Raw genomic sequence first — 14,703 nt, forward strand, 5'->3', positions numbered from 1 at the left:
AGCTTTTTAAAATACTCTTTTGCAGGCTGGCTTACTCGTAAAAAGTTTAAGGCAGGGATGGCCAACCTGTTGTGCCTGTGGGCAGATTTGAAAACCAGAGAAGCTATCACTGGCTCCACAACTAAACACAAACTGCAACCATTCTATTGTCTCCAACAGAATGCTTCTTCCAAGCCTTATTCCATGGAGACAGAGGACCATGTGGGCATCAAGAGGGTGTCTATATACCAAGGGATGCTACCTTCGCTTAGGGGAAGAGCTTGCAGCTGCAAATTAATTATTTGGTGGCCAACTCTTAGAACTGCAGCTAGGGGTGCTCTGATGAGCTTGCAAGACAGTGCATGTCTTGATTTCCTGCTCCCATGCGGTTCAAAAGCATGCCAGTGCAAGTAGATAAATAGGTACTGCTGTGGCGGGAAGGTTTACGGCATTTCCATGCGCTCTGGCTTCCGTCACGGTGTTCCGTTGTGCCAGAAGCAGTTTAGTCGTGCTGGCCTCATGACCTAGAAAGCTGTCTGTGGACAAACGCTGGCTCCCTCGGCCCGAAAGCAAGATGAGCACCACAACCCCATAGTTGCCTTTGACTGGACTTCACTGTCCAGGGGTCATTTACCTTTTCTTCTTTTTTTTACGTTTTGCTACTTGCACAGGAATATTTACTTGTTCATAAAAACAGCTGGTCGTAGAAGTGCTATTGAATAATAAATACATGTGGAACAAAAACATGTTTATGTGTTTTTATGGATTAGTATGCTGAAACTAAGGGTGCTTAGCCAGGAATTGTGCTCAGGATGAAGCCCCCAGAGGGTGCTATGGACACTCTCAACCCATCAGCCAATCCGCGATAAGTCTGGGCTGCCCAGCCACTCCCTCCATAAGTCCAAAGTGGTTTTGCTTTTGTCTTTGTTGGCTCATCCAACCTTGCCCGAGACAGACACCCCTTCCTTCTTTCTCCCCTCACCTTGCCTATTCCAAAGGGAAGAGTCTGAAGTCAGTTTTATTGCACATAGCCAAAGGCTGCCGCAATGTCCACAGAATCATTCAACAATTAAAAGAAAATATACTGGATTGATACAAAAAACTTAAAACATTTATGTTATCAAGACATTACCTACACTAAACAGAGCTATAAAAGTACCTTAATATACAAATAAAGACATTAAACAATAAAATTTATAAGCTAAAATTATCACATGGCCACCAATATATTAAAAAATTATGTTAATTAATACAGTATATTCGGAGATTGGTGATAAGGATAAAATATAGCTTGATGTAGATAGGGTCAAATAAATTAATCTCCTTTACAGTTGGTGGCTACCTTGGCTATATAATTTGCTCTAATTTTCCTAGCGGCAGTTGCAAAGAGTGCTACACGCCAGGTCACATCTGCGTCTGCGAGGAGATATAAAATCATGTCAGAGGGGTTCTGGTCAGGAGACCTTGTCATTATAGGTACTAAAAATCTGTCTCTTGCTTCATAATATAAGGGGCAGTGCAAGATATAATATATAAGGTCCTCTACTTCAGGACATCCCCTAATGCAAACACGTTTGTTTGTTGGTATGCCTCTGTGTCTCCCATCTCCCATGTGTATTGTATTTAATCGTAACTCTGTAAAAGCTTTCTGAAGTTGTGCAAAAGTCAATTCATTAAAATAAGATGTATGTTCATTGGTCTCTCTAAGTTTAAAATATAAGGGAAGAGTCCCCTCTGTGCCTGTGGGATGCCCAGGACAGCTGTGTTGGGCTGCCCCTCCTCCCTCATGTGCCTCTGCTCTCCTTTGTAGTGGACAGTTCCCTTCGTCCCTCCAGGGCTCCCCAGTTGGGGCAGCTGTTCCCCCGCCCCCTGAACATGGCCGCTCTGATCTGCAAGTCTTTAAAGAGACACGAGAAGCTTCTTTTGCACAATCCTGTGATAAAGTTGTTAATTTGTGTGTTTGCTTTTTCACAATTCAGATCTCAGTCCCCCTGCTGCTTCTTGTGGGGTGGGGTGGGGAGAAGAGGGAAATTAGACTCGAAGAACTAAAAGCAGACCGAGAAGCAAAGAACCCTGTGCTGTGGAAAAGGGAGTGAGGCAATTTCTTATCCTAGTAGGATAAGATGGATTTGCAGTGTTTACTCATGAGTTCAGAAGTAAACCCTGGTGACTAGTGCAATGCCTATGCATGCTCTACTCAGAAGTAAGAATCGCTGAGTTCAAGAATAAGCTGTAGCGAGTTCAAGTTGCCACTGTTTATAATGGGCACGATGTCAAAGTGGTGTAGTGGTTAAGAGTGATGGACTTGTAATCTGGTGAACCAGGTTCACTTCCCCGCTCCTCCACATGCAGCTGCTGGGTGACCTTGGGCCAGTCACACTTCTTTGAAGTCTCTCAGCCCCACTCACCTCACAGAGTGTTTGTTGTGGGGAAGGAAGGGAAAGGAGAATGTTAGCCGCTTTGAGACTCCTTAGGGTAGTGATAAAGCGGGATATCAAATCCAAACTCTTCTTCTTCTTCTTAGAAGCCAAATATTGAAAGAGAGCAAAGTTGTGTGTACAAACATGCATACCCCATGTATGTATGTATGTATGTATGTGCCGATCTGAGAATTTGACCTGGGTGAAAGAAAGCCTAGTTTTACCACTGAAGCATGCTGCAAACCAGCCCTGTGTTCTGCTTGTTGTTCTAACCAAACAATGGCAACACTGGGCTTCTGCTTCTTAAACATTGGCAAAGAGGGTTAGGGATGAGCGTTAATCTCGAAGTTTTCCACCGTGCCCTTTGGTACAATGGATTTCAGAAGTGGTCATTACTGTTCAGAGCAAGCAGCTGTCTGTTTATTCTAGTGTGTTACCCTAAAAGGGGTTCCAGCTCCAACATCAAATGGCTTTACACTACCATGAGATTCAACTGTGCAACAGTGATGTTGCCAGAGAAAGTACTGTGCTTAAAAGCTTTAGAGAAGAATTACTTTTAGTCTGGAATGCAAAATTCATGAATGTTAGCAGAGCTTAGAAAGCAGAAGAGAATCATCTATATTGCATTATGCTTGTGGCAATGAAGCCTGTGGTGCTGATTGGCTGAACTGCTAATGGTGGCTCAGAACCTTTGTTCTTGACGGAACTGAACAACCTGCTGTCCAGATTCTGTGGTGGAAGGGGAAATTGTTAGTTTGGCTGGGACTGGAACCTACCCTCACACTGGATGGCTGAGGACTGAAATGAAGCCCTAGGAAGCAGGGAGACTAAGGAAAAGGGACCTTAGAGGCAATGACACTCAAGGAATGGTGTTTAAGAAATACAGCGATAAAACATAAAGGAAATGTAGGAAGTAAATGAAGTTTAAGGAAAAGAGGAGATAAGAAACTGAGGCATGAAGCTGCTAATAAGAGGGGAAGTAAAGAAATTTTATAACACTGGGGCTGTCTGCTGTGGCAGGGAGAGAAGAATGATAAGGAGGCTAGTCAAGAAACAAAGTGGTTAAAGGAAGCAGGACCAATTAGGCAGTAGTCTGAAAAACAGGGACCTAGGAAACAAGGGATGAAGAAGAGAACTGGAAAGTTGGACTGAAGCTGTGTACTACTGGCAGGGAGGAAGTGAGCAGATGGAGAGGGGAGCCGAGAAGGTCATAGGATTGCCAGAGTAGTCTGAAATTCTGCCAGTTGTGGCTTTAATTGTAGAACTGTGGCATTCCCAAGAGTAACATGGCGAAAGAAGCAGTGTGGTGATGGAGAGGCTGTATTTCACATTGATTTGAACTCATCAACTCATTTTTTAACTGCAGGTCCCAAATTTCAAATTGAATGTATGCATGTATGTATATTGTCATGTGTGAATGACTGCATTTGACGTTCTCTCTTATAAACATGAATATGGTCAGAAAGCAGAACCAAGCCACTTTGAAATCAATTGCATGTTCTGGCTGATGTAGGTGTCAGGACATCTTCATATATACTACTAAAAAGCACCTCTGACTCTCAAATTTGTTAATACATACCAAGTGCATCTGCCATTAATGGGCTAATCACTAGATACATGTAAAATGATCTTTCATATGAATTACAGACAGTGAACTTCACAAAATAAAAGGAGATCTGGAGGAGAGATGGAAGTAGGTGGGGGCAGCAATGGAAGCTAAAAAGATGGGATAAATAAGAGAAACACGTGGTTCCCAGAAGAGACCTGAAGGCACATGAACTGTTGAAACAAATTGGGAGTAGCAATGACTCCTGATTCATGTGGCTGTATGGCATATGGGATATGAGCTTTAAGGATGATAGGCAGGATGGAATGTGGACTGTTCCTGTTCACTGTTCCATCCAGAATATTCTATAATATTCCACTGTATTCCTGCCCCCACAAACACAGCTTTCCATTCTCCCTCCCCAACATCATCCCATGCCCACTGTACTCAGCCCTCATTATACGCTCTGAGGGAGGTTCTCTTTTAGGGTCCCCACCCCACCCCGCTGTCTAAAGTTCCCCCAAGCCTGCCAATTCCTTCCCTCTTTTGCAAGGATGGTATCATTTTGGCTACATAAGGACCAACAAACTGTTCTGAACTTTTTATTTCAGGCAAGTCTCACAAAGCGGTTTACATAGAAATATCAAAATGATAATAAAGCAGTAAAGACAAGAAAGTAAAGAAAAAAACCAGACTCTCTCCTCCCATAGCATGATGGTTCCTGAGAAGCACTCTGGTGGGGCCTGGGGGAGGAAAAGGCCACCAGCTGAACATTGGGAACTTAAATGGGCAGAGATCCAGGCTGCTCTGTCTTCTGGTTGTTCTTGCTTAAAATGTCAAGACACACGCTAGTGCTAAAAGAGACGTCTCTCTTCTGCTTCTTCACAAATGCATATTGGATGGACCCAAATAGTAAAACTGATCAGTTGTAGTTAGAGCTTCATTCCATATTATGAAGATTGTATATAGCAAGCATTTCCATGAAGGAACTTCAGAAGCCGAGGGAACAAGTGAAGCCCTGTAATAAAATGTCAGTGTATCCCATGCATTTGTGTGTGTTATCTGAGGCTATGGCTGATGTGGATGGGAAAAGGTGTTGTTGTTAAAAAGAAGCTAGCTCAAAGACAGGAATCCCTGCTCTCAGAAGAGCTCTCCTACCTACCGCAGGGGTATAACTGTGAACTACACAGCAGAATTGTTTAATACAATTCTCTAACTTTTAATATGGGGATAAAAGCAATGGATAACCTGGCAGAAGTGTAAGCTACTGTTTTAGCCCAACTTGCATGTCCTAAAGTGTTTGGACAACACTGCAGGACTACCTTAACTTCTCTCCACTAAACCCCTTCTAACCTGCAATTGGAGAACAATGAACTGCATTCCCTTAGGAATTTGCATTACCAGGGTTATTTTTCAAATGTTTCACACTAATAACTCTGATAGAGCAGAGTTAAACACCTCTCTAGTTTTCTTTGGTGACAGGGATAAATACATTGGTGCCTAATACCAGCTACGTTACCATTTAGGATTTCCCCACTCATTTTTCTGAGTATTGCCTTTGGGGGAGGGGTGTCAGTGAAAAATAGCATCACAATGTGAACCAGGAATTGACCTCTCAACCACTCAATATTCTATGTTGGTTGATTATCATGGGGCTGCAGATTATTTTTGTACTTATGCATACCTCAGGGTTAAACCCCCCCTTCCGTTTTGGCTACCTAAGAATGACCATGGGAAGATGAACAGGCATAATTATTAAATACTTCATCTAATAGTGACAGTGAGGCAGCAATCCTATGAACACATTCAGCAAAGCACTCTCTCTCTCTCTGTGATCTTATTTTCAAATGCAGATGAACAGAAATAATTTATCAGATTTCTGTAGTAGGCTGTTACCCCTTCAAACCTTGAATAGGCTATAAAGCTCAATAAATAAAACAGGAGCAAGCAATTTTGGCTACATTCCTGTGCCCACTTACCACTGAAGTCAATGGGACAGGCTTCTGAATAGACATGTATGGGATACTGTATTACTTGTGAAAATGATTTTATTAATTCCAGCAGGCTCTGAAGTTGGTAACTATCCAGCTTGGGAATGGACGTGCTTTTCTGGACACCAGCACCATAAATATTGTTCAGGAAAAACAGGAGCAACTGCGTGGCATTTCAGAATTCAGTGGTGCCGTTAGGACATGTTAAGACTCTGGACTTAAAAAGCACATTACTTCACTTACTTCAAAACGTGGAAACCCACTCCTGCTGTGCTTGCCCCACCCGTCTGCTGAATGGGCCTGTGTTCTGTTCTGACGGCTCCTGTTTACATTTGAGGCGCGTCTCCTGAATAGATGCGGTGTGTGACGAAAACGGACGGCCTCCTTCCCTTTCCTATCCCAGCGCTTTCGGGAAACCGATGCAGCACATTTTGTCTTTGGCAAGCAGCAGAGGAATTCCCACTGTCGATCCTGCCGCTCTCTGTTGTGCAAGCCACCCCCGCGCCGTCGTTTCTACACTCGTCCCCTGGGCCTCGCTGAACTCTCTGGGGTTATTGCGTCACACTGTTTCAGACGTCCACGTGTTCCCTTTGCTAAAAGGCAGAGAAAAGCCATTCCTTTACCATCAATGATGACTTGAATCCGGTTTTGCTGTATCTCGCACACACGCGATGCCCCTCTCCGCCCCCGTCTCATTTGGGAAGCTACTCTGGTAACAACGATGCCAACAACTTCCTGAGAATGCATTTGCTCTTTAACGTGCTGCTATTTCTATACTTTTTCTAAATTAACGTGAGATGACTCACGCATTAGGAGGTGGGGAGGAGAGCCTGCTTTTTTTTTTCTCGGGCTAGCCCATGTTACTGTTCTGTTGTGCAATCTTTTACTGCGCTGATGCCAACTTCCCTTCATAAAGGGGGGGAATTGCACAAAAACTCCCGCGATCTGTCGGAATTTCCGCTGCGATTCCATTGACACGTGCAACAATTTCGCAACCCTCTTCGTAAAGGGGGGGGGGAATTGTGCATTTATTCCAAAGGGCATTTCCTGCCAAGTTGTTGGGTTTCGGCATATCCGGGTCAAACCCAAGCCAGTCCCGCGCAATGCAATCCTACACGTGTCTACTCGGAAGTAAGCGCCCTGAGGTTCAGTGGGGCTTGGGAGTATAGCGCTGCTCCCTGACTTTCGTGGGCAGCGCAGCAGCTGCCACTGCGGGTGGGGGGACACGGGACACGTGCGTGGCGGTGGGCGCTCGCAGATGCGTGTACGACGCGTGTCTGCACGCGGAAGGCATCTACAGACGCGCGCTGTAACTCTCACGGGAAGAAATGAGCCCCCTGGGCCAGTTTTAAGGTGTCACCCTCTTTGGACCTCCAACTGCTCTCTTCTTACCCAACGTTAAATGCATTTATTCACCCTACCAAAAAAAAACACCACCCCATCCCCACGCACAAATGGTTAAGGCAGGTTCTGGGTTCGAATCAAACCCCGCTTCGGTTTTCGCTCGGGCTTAGGGTTCCTCTTCTCTACCGCCAAGCCTTCCTCTGAGGGGAAACCAAAGCAGGGCGTCTCTAGATCTCCGCCTAAAGCGCTCCACAGCCGAGTCAACACGCACGTGTGAGCGCAGCTCGCGGGGACAGACTGAGGAGGGAAGCGTGGTGCGCGCGTAAGCGCAGGGCTGCAAGCCTAGCTACTACGACGCGGAGCAGAGCCGGCGAGCGAGCGAAATAAAAGACCGTCGTCGTTATTTCGCTGAGGCGAAATTTCTGTCAGGCGCGGAAGGGAACAAACTCCCCGCGCTTCTCTTTTCTTTCTTCAGCGCGGATGTTTTTAGGGCGCCCTTTCGCCTGCCTTGCCCGTGCCAGGCACTGGAAAACACAATGTGGAACTTTACGGGGGAAGTGGCGGCGGCGGCGGCTTCTCCTCCTCCTCCTCCTCCTCCTCCTCCTCGCCTGAGGAAAACAAACCTCGCGCCGCCCTCGGGGACCGTTAGGAGGAACTCCCGGTTCCAACGGTCACCGTCGCGAGGTGAGGGGGGGTTGGGGGGTGTCACGCGCGACAACCCCCATAGTGACGTCACACACAAAAAACCACACTCACTCACACACACACACTCTCCCCGGCGCGCGCGCGCTCTTCCCGCTCGCTCGCTTCCCGCCAGTCGGCAGTCGGCGTTCCTCGTCTCCCGCGCGCTCCCTCAGAGCCGCTTCGCTCGGCCCCTCCGCTCCCCTCCCTCCGTCTCTCTCTCTCTCTCTCTCTCTCCGGCTTCTCCGCCCTGCCTCGCCTCGCCTCGCCCTGCCCGGGAAATTCCGTTAGCGCCACCTCCTTCCCCGCCTTTCTTCGCTCTTTTTGTTGCCCCATGTTCGGTCCGGACAAACTCTTGGGGCAGCTGTCCAAGCTGGACAGATACGGGAACATGGCGTCCGTGGGGGATTTTAACCCGCTCAGCGCGAGCGTCCCGGCTACCCGAGTGGAGGTGTCGGTGTCCTGCAGGTGAGGGGAGATAAAGATTTTTTTGTGGGGGGGGTGGCGGTGTCTCTGTGGATATTCGTCGTGGTTTCCTCGGTGGACGGGGAAGTGGAAGGGGGAGGGGAAAACGCTGCTGTTTGAGGCGTGGGCGGGCGAACGTGTGAACGGGGAACCATGGTTTAGTCTCGTGTTGTTGACCCCCCTCCCCCCCCCATGGCGGGAAGTGCGAGTGTGTGGGAGCGAAAGGCGTGTCGGTGGGGGAGGCGAGATCCCTCCCTGCCGTGGTGCCCCCCCCCCCTGGATGTGGAATTCCCCCATGGCACGTCGGGAAGGAGCGCGGACACGTTTCTTTCCTGCTACCCCCCCCCCCACCCGTGTTTGGAAATCGCGCTGCCCCACGAGCAACCCCGGCCTCCGTGGGATACTGAGGGTCCCACTCCGCAGGATGCTGGTTTGTCTGAAAAGGTGTCTCCTCCGTGCAGTATGGGTGCCTGCGATGACTAGCGGCTCTGCGTTGTGCCCGGGGCCCTTGAAACGGACCACGACGAAAATAGTCCGCTTGAAATAAACATGGATCGCGACAGTAATTGAGGACAACATCCCTCTTGCAGAGGGTTGGACTAGATGACCCTCGGAGCACTTTGCAATTCTGTGATTCTTACTTGCTCTGGGAGTAGAAGGCTATCACATCTTGATCTACCTGTGGCACCTTCCCCTCCAGGAAAGGGTTATATTTTCTTAGTGCGACACACACATGCACTGTGATGAAAAGTTGTGTCCTGTCTTTCCTCTGTGCAATTATGTGGCAAAGGAAAAAGAATACGCCAGCATAATATTTCCCTTCGCTGGATGTGGTAAGGCTAAGCTGTAACTTCTTGTTCTACCTGAGGTGGCACTTGCCTTCGTGCCATATATCCTCTCCTGTTGATGATGTAGGTGTTAGACTTGCAGTGGGTGTGTGATTCCTTTGCGTTCTAGACCAGAAATTCCTTTTTCTGTTGGTGGTGTTCTCTATGTAACTCGGGCAAGAAACTGTTCTGCCTGTCTTCCCCCACAATTTTATTTCACCAGGCTTGCTCTTCCTTGGGTGTAAGACAGGATCACATTAGGAGACAGCTCTGTACCTCTTCACCACAGTATTTCCTAGAGGTGCGTGAAATGCAGAATTTCCATTGGTGATCTCCTGGGATCGGATGGGATGACAATTCCCATCTCTTTGTAGTGGATCAATGTGGAAAATCCCTTTTCCTTTCTGAATAAAATGAATTGGATAAGGATCTGAAACATATCTGCCTCTGCAGACAACCCCCCTTCCCAGTTTGAATGAGATTAAAAAAGAGGGACAGTATTTTTCCTTGTGCTGGAGTGAATTGAGGAAGATGATGGAATTAGTGTTTGCTTTTCTTCATGCACTAGCCCCATGTGATTTATTTGCAGTGCCCTTTTGCATAATTTGTGAGCTTGCTAAAGAGCTTCCTGCTCTTGTTTTGGTAATGGGTCAGTTGAGAATTTGTAAATCAGGGTACAAGAAGACTGAATGCTATCTGTTACAGTAAGAAGTAAATTGCAGGGAAATGTTTACTGGATTATCTCAGTGCAAACATGAGAAGTGTATTGTATGCTCCTGTTACTTACTTCTGGAGACAGATTTCTTAATCACATTTATCCTGAAGTAATTGGTTTGAAATCTTGTTAAGGAGCAGGCCATTCAAACAGCTTTCTCCACACCCACCCATATCCTTTTTCCTGTAGCCAAAAATGAAATGTTAGCCCTTTAAAATACAGTCATTGTGGCATTTCAGGCAAGAGAATAGTTGAATCAAAATACTCTTGAGAGAGAAAATTGAGATTGGTAGTGCATATTATGAAGTCAGCATCCTTTGTCTTTATGGTTGCCTCTTTTTTATTTTAATAGGAATCTTTACAGAGTCTCCTATCTTGGAGCTCAAACAAAGATTCGTAACTTATTTCTCATATAACTCTTTTAATTGAAGAATATGTCAATTATTCATGTTCAGAAACATGGAAAATTCTTTTGGCTTTGATTTTTTTCTTGAATGATTATGCCTGGAGTACAATTCATTTATAGCTTCTATACATTTTCAAAGGCCTTCATCAAGAAAATCAGATGAAACGGAGTAGTCCTTTCTTATTCAGGAGTATTTTCTAGGTTTCGTAGCATTTATTTTTGAATGTTTAATGATAAAATAAACCAGGAGCTTTGTGTGTTGGTTTGCAATACAGAGGTATATTTGTCATGTCACCAAAAATAGTTAAAGACCAGTATCAAATGTTGGCAAAACATGGTGTGATCTGGTTTTTACTAGTTCTTTGGAGGAGAGTTGTCATGGAAGTCTTGGTGAAAGGCAACAGTCTCTTTTTTTTTCATGGTTGCATTTCCGCGAAAACATAATTTGATGTTCTTTAAAAATCACTCCCCCACCAAGCCTGCTTCTATAGATGTAATTTGTTTAGATTTAGAATCATGGCACTGGAAGAAAATTGAAATTCATCTGTGTCTTATACAACATTAACCCAGGATGAATGCCACCTCCTATACACAGCTGCAATCACCAACTCAAGGTTAGGATTCTGTTTTCACCTGTAGCTGATTTTTTAGGTTGAAAGCTACATTTTTTACCCATTGACATCGTGCTTGTAAGTACAAGGTATTTTCTGCTTTACATAGCCCCTACAGTGCAGGTCTCCCGGCAAATGTGTCTTGAAAACTCTTCCGTTCCAGACTGCCTTTCCTTGGCAATGTCTATGCCACTGAATCATACTCCCTGCTTCCATCAACATTTTTTTTACTTCACAGTGTACGTTAATGTATCTCATCTCATGCCAACTGTGAAACACTTAAAATACATAAATTTGACAGTATTAAGAGAACTTAATATAGATCAGTTATCTTGAGTATGTGTCTCTAGTATACGGTAACTCCTGTACTCTGGCAGCTTCCACCATGTTTGATACCTCTAACAGACTGGTCCATGCATAAGGTGAAAACAGGAGGTGCTACAGTATTATAATAAATAAGCATAGGTGCTTCTAGGATTAGGAAGATTTGTAGGGGACGTGATTCAAATATTAAAAACCAAGCAAACAGCCCATCCTTCAGAAGATAGGAGTTACCGGTCCTTTACCATTACTGTACCTTTTACCTGTACCAAATCCCAGAGTGATTGTTTTGATCTAAGTTCATAAGTTATCTGCCTGTATTTAGTTTTATTATATCTGCTGCCACTTTCTGTGGATACTTTATTGTGACTTTAAGTTTTGTTGGCCTTAACACAGTACTGCTGAAACAGACATGACAGAGGAAATCAGTGAAGACCTCCCAATACTTTGTTTGGAATGAACTGCTATATTCTGATTTAGCACTCTCAGTGGTGAACCTTGAATAAGCAGATATTTCAGATTTATTACCAAGTATACATGGAAAGTAACAGGGAACAAGTAACAGGGAAAAGTTAATCCATTTAAGTAGCCTGAACTGTCTAGTTCTTTGATAATAAAAGTCCATAATAAGAATCTCCATGTAAATTTCTGATTGGCCATTATATCAGAGATGCTGCTTCTTTTACCATTGATACAAAAACCAGTCTGTGAAGATTCTGATTTTTACTGGTCTCAGACAGTGGTGTGGGGGTCCCAGAAGGACAGTTGCCCCAGGCACAAAATTCTGAAGGGCACAACCAGGTGCTCCCACAACAGGCTCCCTCATCAAGGCCGTGTGGCTGAGCTGCTGCCACAGTCCAGAGATGTGGGGAGGCAAGCTGCACCCAAGCTGGGCCTTTGGGATTGGGGCAGCAGTGGTGCCTCCCCGTGGCTGTCAAAGGGACGCCTGAGCACATGCCCCACCCTGGGCCGGCTAAGAGGCGAGTTTGGGCTGGCTCAGCCAGCCTTTCACTCGGTCACACGCGCTCCCGCAGCATGCAGGCATCTCACTTTCTCAGCCTTGGCTTCACCTCCATCCAGTGGGTGACAAGCAGAGAGAAACTGAGAGAGGTAGTCTTACTCAGCTCAGTTACTTGGAAGCCCCGCTCGCATTAGGTACCTGCCATGCCAAGGTGCGGTGCAGCCTAGCTCTGAGGCAGTGTTCCAGCCACTGAAGAAACAACAGTAGAGTGCTCTTCTTGCCTTTTGCTGCTGGGCAGACAGGGAAGGGGGTGAGGAGCCAGCAGCAAAGGCAGGGCTTTGGGGCTATTGCTCCAGTTAAGCAACAGTTGCTTGGGGCTTCACTCTGAGGGAGGCTGAGGGAGAAGGGCGGCAGGGGCTGGAGGGCCAAGGGGTGGCCTCTGGTATTTCAGGGGGTAGGAGAATAAGCAGCCCTTCAACATGGCACACAGCAGTGGCAGAGACCTCCACAAGGGCAAGTACTTGGTGCTGCACACTGCCTTGCTGTGCACCTCCTCAGCCACTGCTATTGTGATTTTGGCCAGCTTGCCCAGCATCTCCAATACTGACCCACTGACCCCTCTGCTGGATTGAGACTCTCTTACACTACCTTTTCCTCTCCCCACTTCTTCTCTCTTGCCCCCCGATACTTCACACGCTTACTGGTTTACGGGGTGCAATACTTGCCTTGCCCTGGGCACTGGCAACCCACCCTCCGCCACGAGTCTCAGATTCCCATAAAAATGTAGAACTTCATTCTTAGAGTTGGTCTACTTGTCAGTTGACTTCTGAAGCTGCAGTCTAAACCAGTGGTTGGCAGTGGTGGGATTTGATAGACTGGCATAGTCACTGCTATGCCCACAGCCCTGCAGCTTACAGCAGCTTGGGGTGTGTGATGAAGAAGAATGCAGCTTTGCAATGGCAACTCCCAGGCCGGCACAGTGAAGCAATCAAGCTTGGACCTGTCATCACTTGCCTATGGTAGGACTGGCAGTTAATTAAAATACGACTTAAAATGCAACCAGTTAATTAAAATACAGCTTAAAATACAGCTTAAAATGCAGCCTCATTTTAGTAGTAGACCATAAATCAAGACCATAAAGGGAGGAAACATGAGATATTCACCCAAGCCAGCTATCCATGGGCCAGCAAAAAAGCCAAGGGAAAATTTATATACCAAATCCCATATAAGGGGTCAGAGTGAGTCTAAGCCAAAGGCTCAGTCTTTCTGGCCCTCGGAAAGATGTCAAATCCCGCAGGGCCCTGGTCTCTTGTAACAGAGCGTTCCACCAAGTCAGGTCCAGTGCTGAAAAGGCCCTGGCCCTAGTTGAGACCAATCTAACCTCCTTGAGGCTTGGGACCTCCAAAGTGTTGTTATTTATGGACCTTAAGGTCCTCCGCGGGGCATACCAGGAGAGGCGGTCCCGTAGGTACAAGGGTCCTCAGCCGCATAGGACTTTAAAGGTCAAAACCAGCACCTTAAACCTGACCCTGTACTCCACCGGGAGCCGGTGCAGCTGGTAAAGCACTGGATGAATGTGATTCTGTGGCAAGGACCCCATAAGGAGCCTTACTATGGCATTTTGCACCTGCTGGAGTTTCTGGGTCAGCTTCAAGGGCAGCCCCGCATAGAGCGAGTTACAATAGTCAAGCCTGGAGGTGACTGTTGCATGGATCACTGGGGCCAGATCAGGGCAAGAAAGGTAAGGGACCAACTGCTTAATATGGCAGAGATGGAAATGTGCCACCTTTGCTGTGGCTGCAACCTGCGCCTCCATAGAAAGGGAAGCGTCAAAGGTTACACCCAAACTCTTGACAGAAGGCACTGACACTAATTGAGCCCCTGCAGAGATCGGAGTGGGCCCCAAACCCATGTCATCCCAACCCAGCCAGAGGACCTCTGTCTTTGAAGGATTTAACTTCAACAGGCTCCCACGCAGCCATCCAGCCACAGCTTCCAAGCATCTGGGTCAGAGTCAGGGCGGCCGACAACTCCTTCCCTAGCGCCTGTTAAACCAGGTTCAGTCCCATTGCTCATTTGCTGCTGATAGCAACATTTCCTGGTTTAGCAGCTTGGGAATTAAGCATAAAAAATGGGCCTTTAATTTCTTTCAAGACAGGTGCCTGTTGTACTATATCAGCAAGAGGGAACCTGTTCAGTATTAATAGCACATTTGCCATAATAGCAAGTGTGCACATGTTATGTGATTTATGATTCACATACAAAATTAATTATCATTGGAGATGTACAAGCTCCATTGCATCAAGCTCAATCTTGTTAGGATGCCTTGAAACCCTTAAATTGGTTGCACCATAGACATAATTAGACATCATACCAAACCATGGCTTGTATTTTCTTTAGTTTAGAATCCAAATAAACATTTGGGTTTCCAAACAG

At 46.3% G+C, this 14,703-nt stretch overlaps 1 protein-coding gene and 1 long non-coding RNA gene across 9 annotated transcripts in view; one reads left to right on the plus strand and one right to left on the minus strand.

Moving 5' to 3' along the window:
* Positions 1-4,531: 4,531 nt before the first annotated feature.
* LOC309541735 lies at positions 4,532-8,387 on the minus strand. 6 transcript variants are annotated; one of them, XR_014223845.1, is made up of 2 exons: positions 8,259-8,387; positions 4,532-6,529 (listed from the first exon to the last, which is right to left on the minus strand). It is a non-coding gene; the product is annotated as an uncharacterized lncRNA (long non-coding RNA). The 6 variants fall into 6 exon arrangements; XR_014223846.1 differs by lacking the exon at positions 8,259-8,387 and adding an exon at positions 8,051-8,252; XR_014223847.1 differs by lacking the exon at positions 8,259-8,387 and adding an exon at positions 7,552-8,026.
* Positions 8,259-14,703, plus strand: part of CPNE8 (copine 8) — a 62,742-nt gene continuing 56,297 nt past the window's right edge. For 2 of the 3 annotated variants that reach the window (XM_082239699.1, XM_082239700.1), the window contains exon 1: positions 8,259-8,429. In XM_082239699.1, the coding sequence (XP_082095825.1) occupies positions 8,296-8,429 (134 nt within the window). In that variant the 5' untranslated portion in view covers positions 8,259-8,295. The remainder of the gene's footprint in view (positions 8,430-14,703) is intronic. The other variant, XM_082239702.1, reaches the window with a different exon arrangement.

Source organism: Podarcis vaucheri, assembly GCF_965113315.1.
Source record: "Podarcis vaucheri genome assembly, chromosome: 10".
NCBI classification, from domain to species: domain Eukaryota; kingdom Metazoa; phylum Chordata; class Lepidosauria; order Squamata; family Lacertidae; genus Podarcis; species Podarcis vaucheri.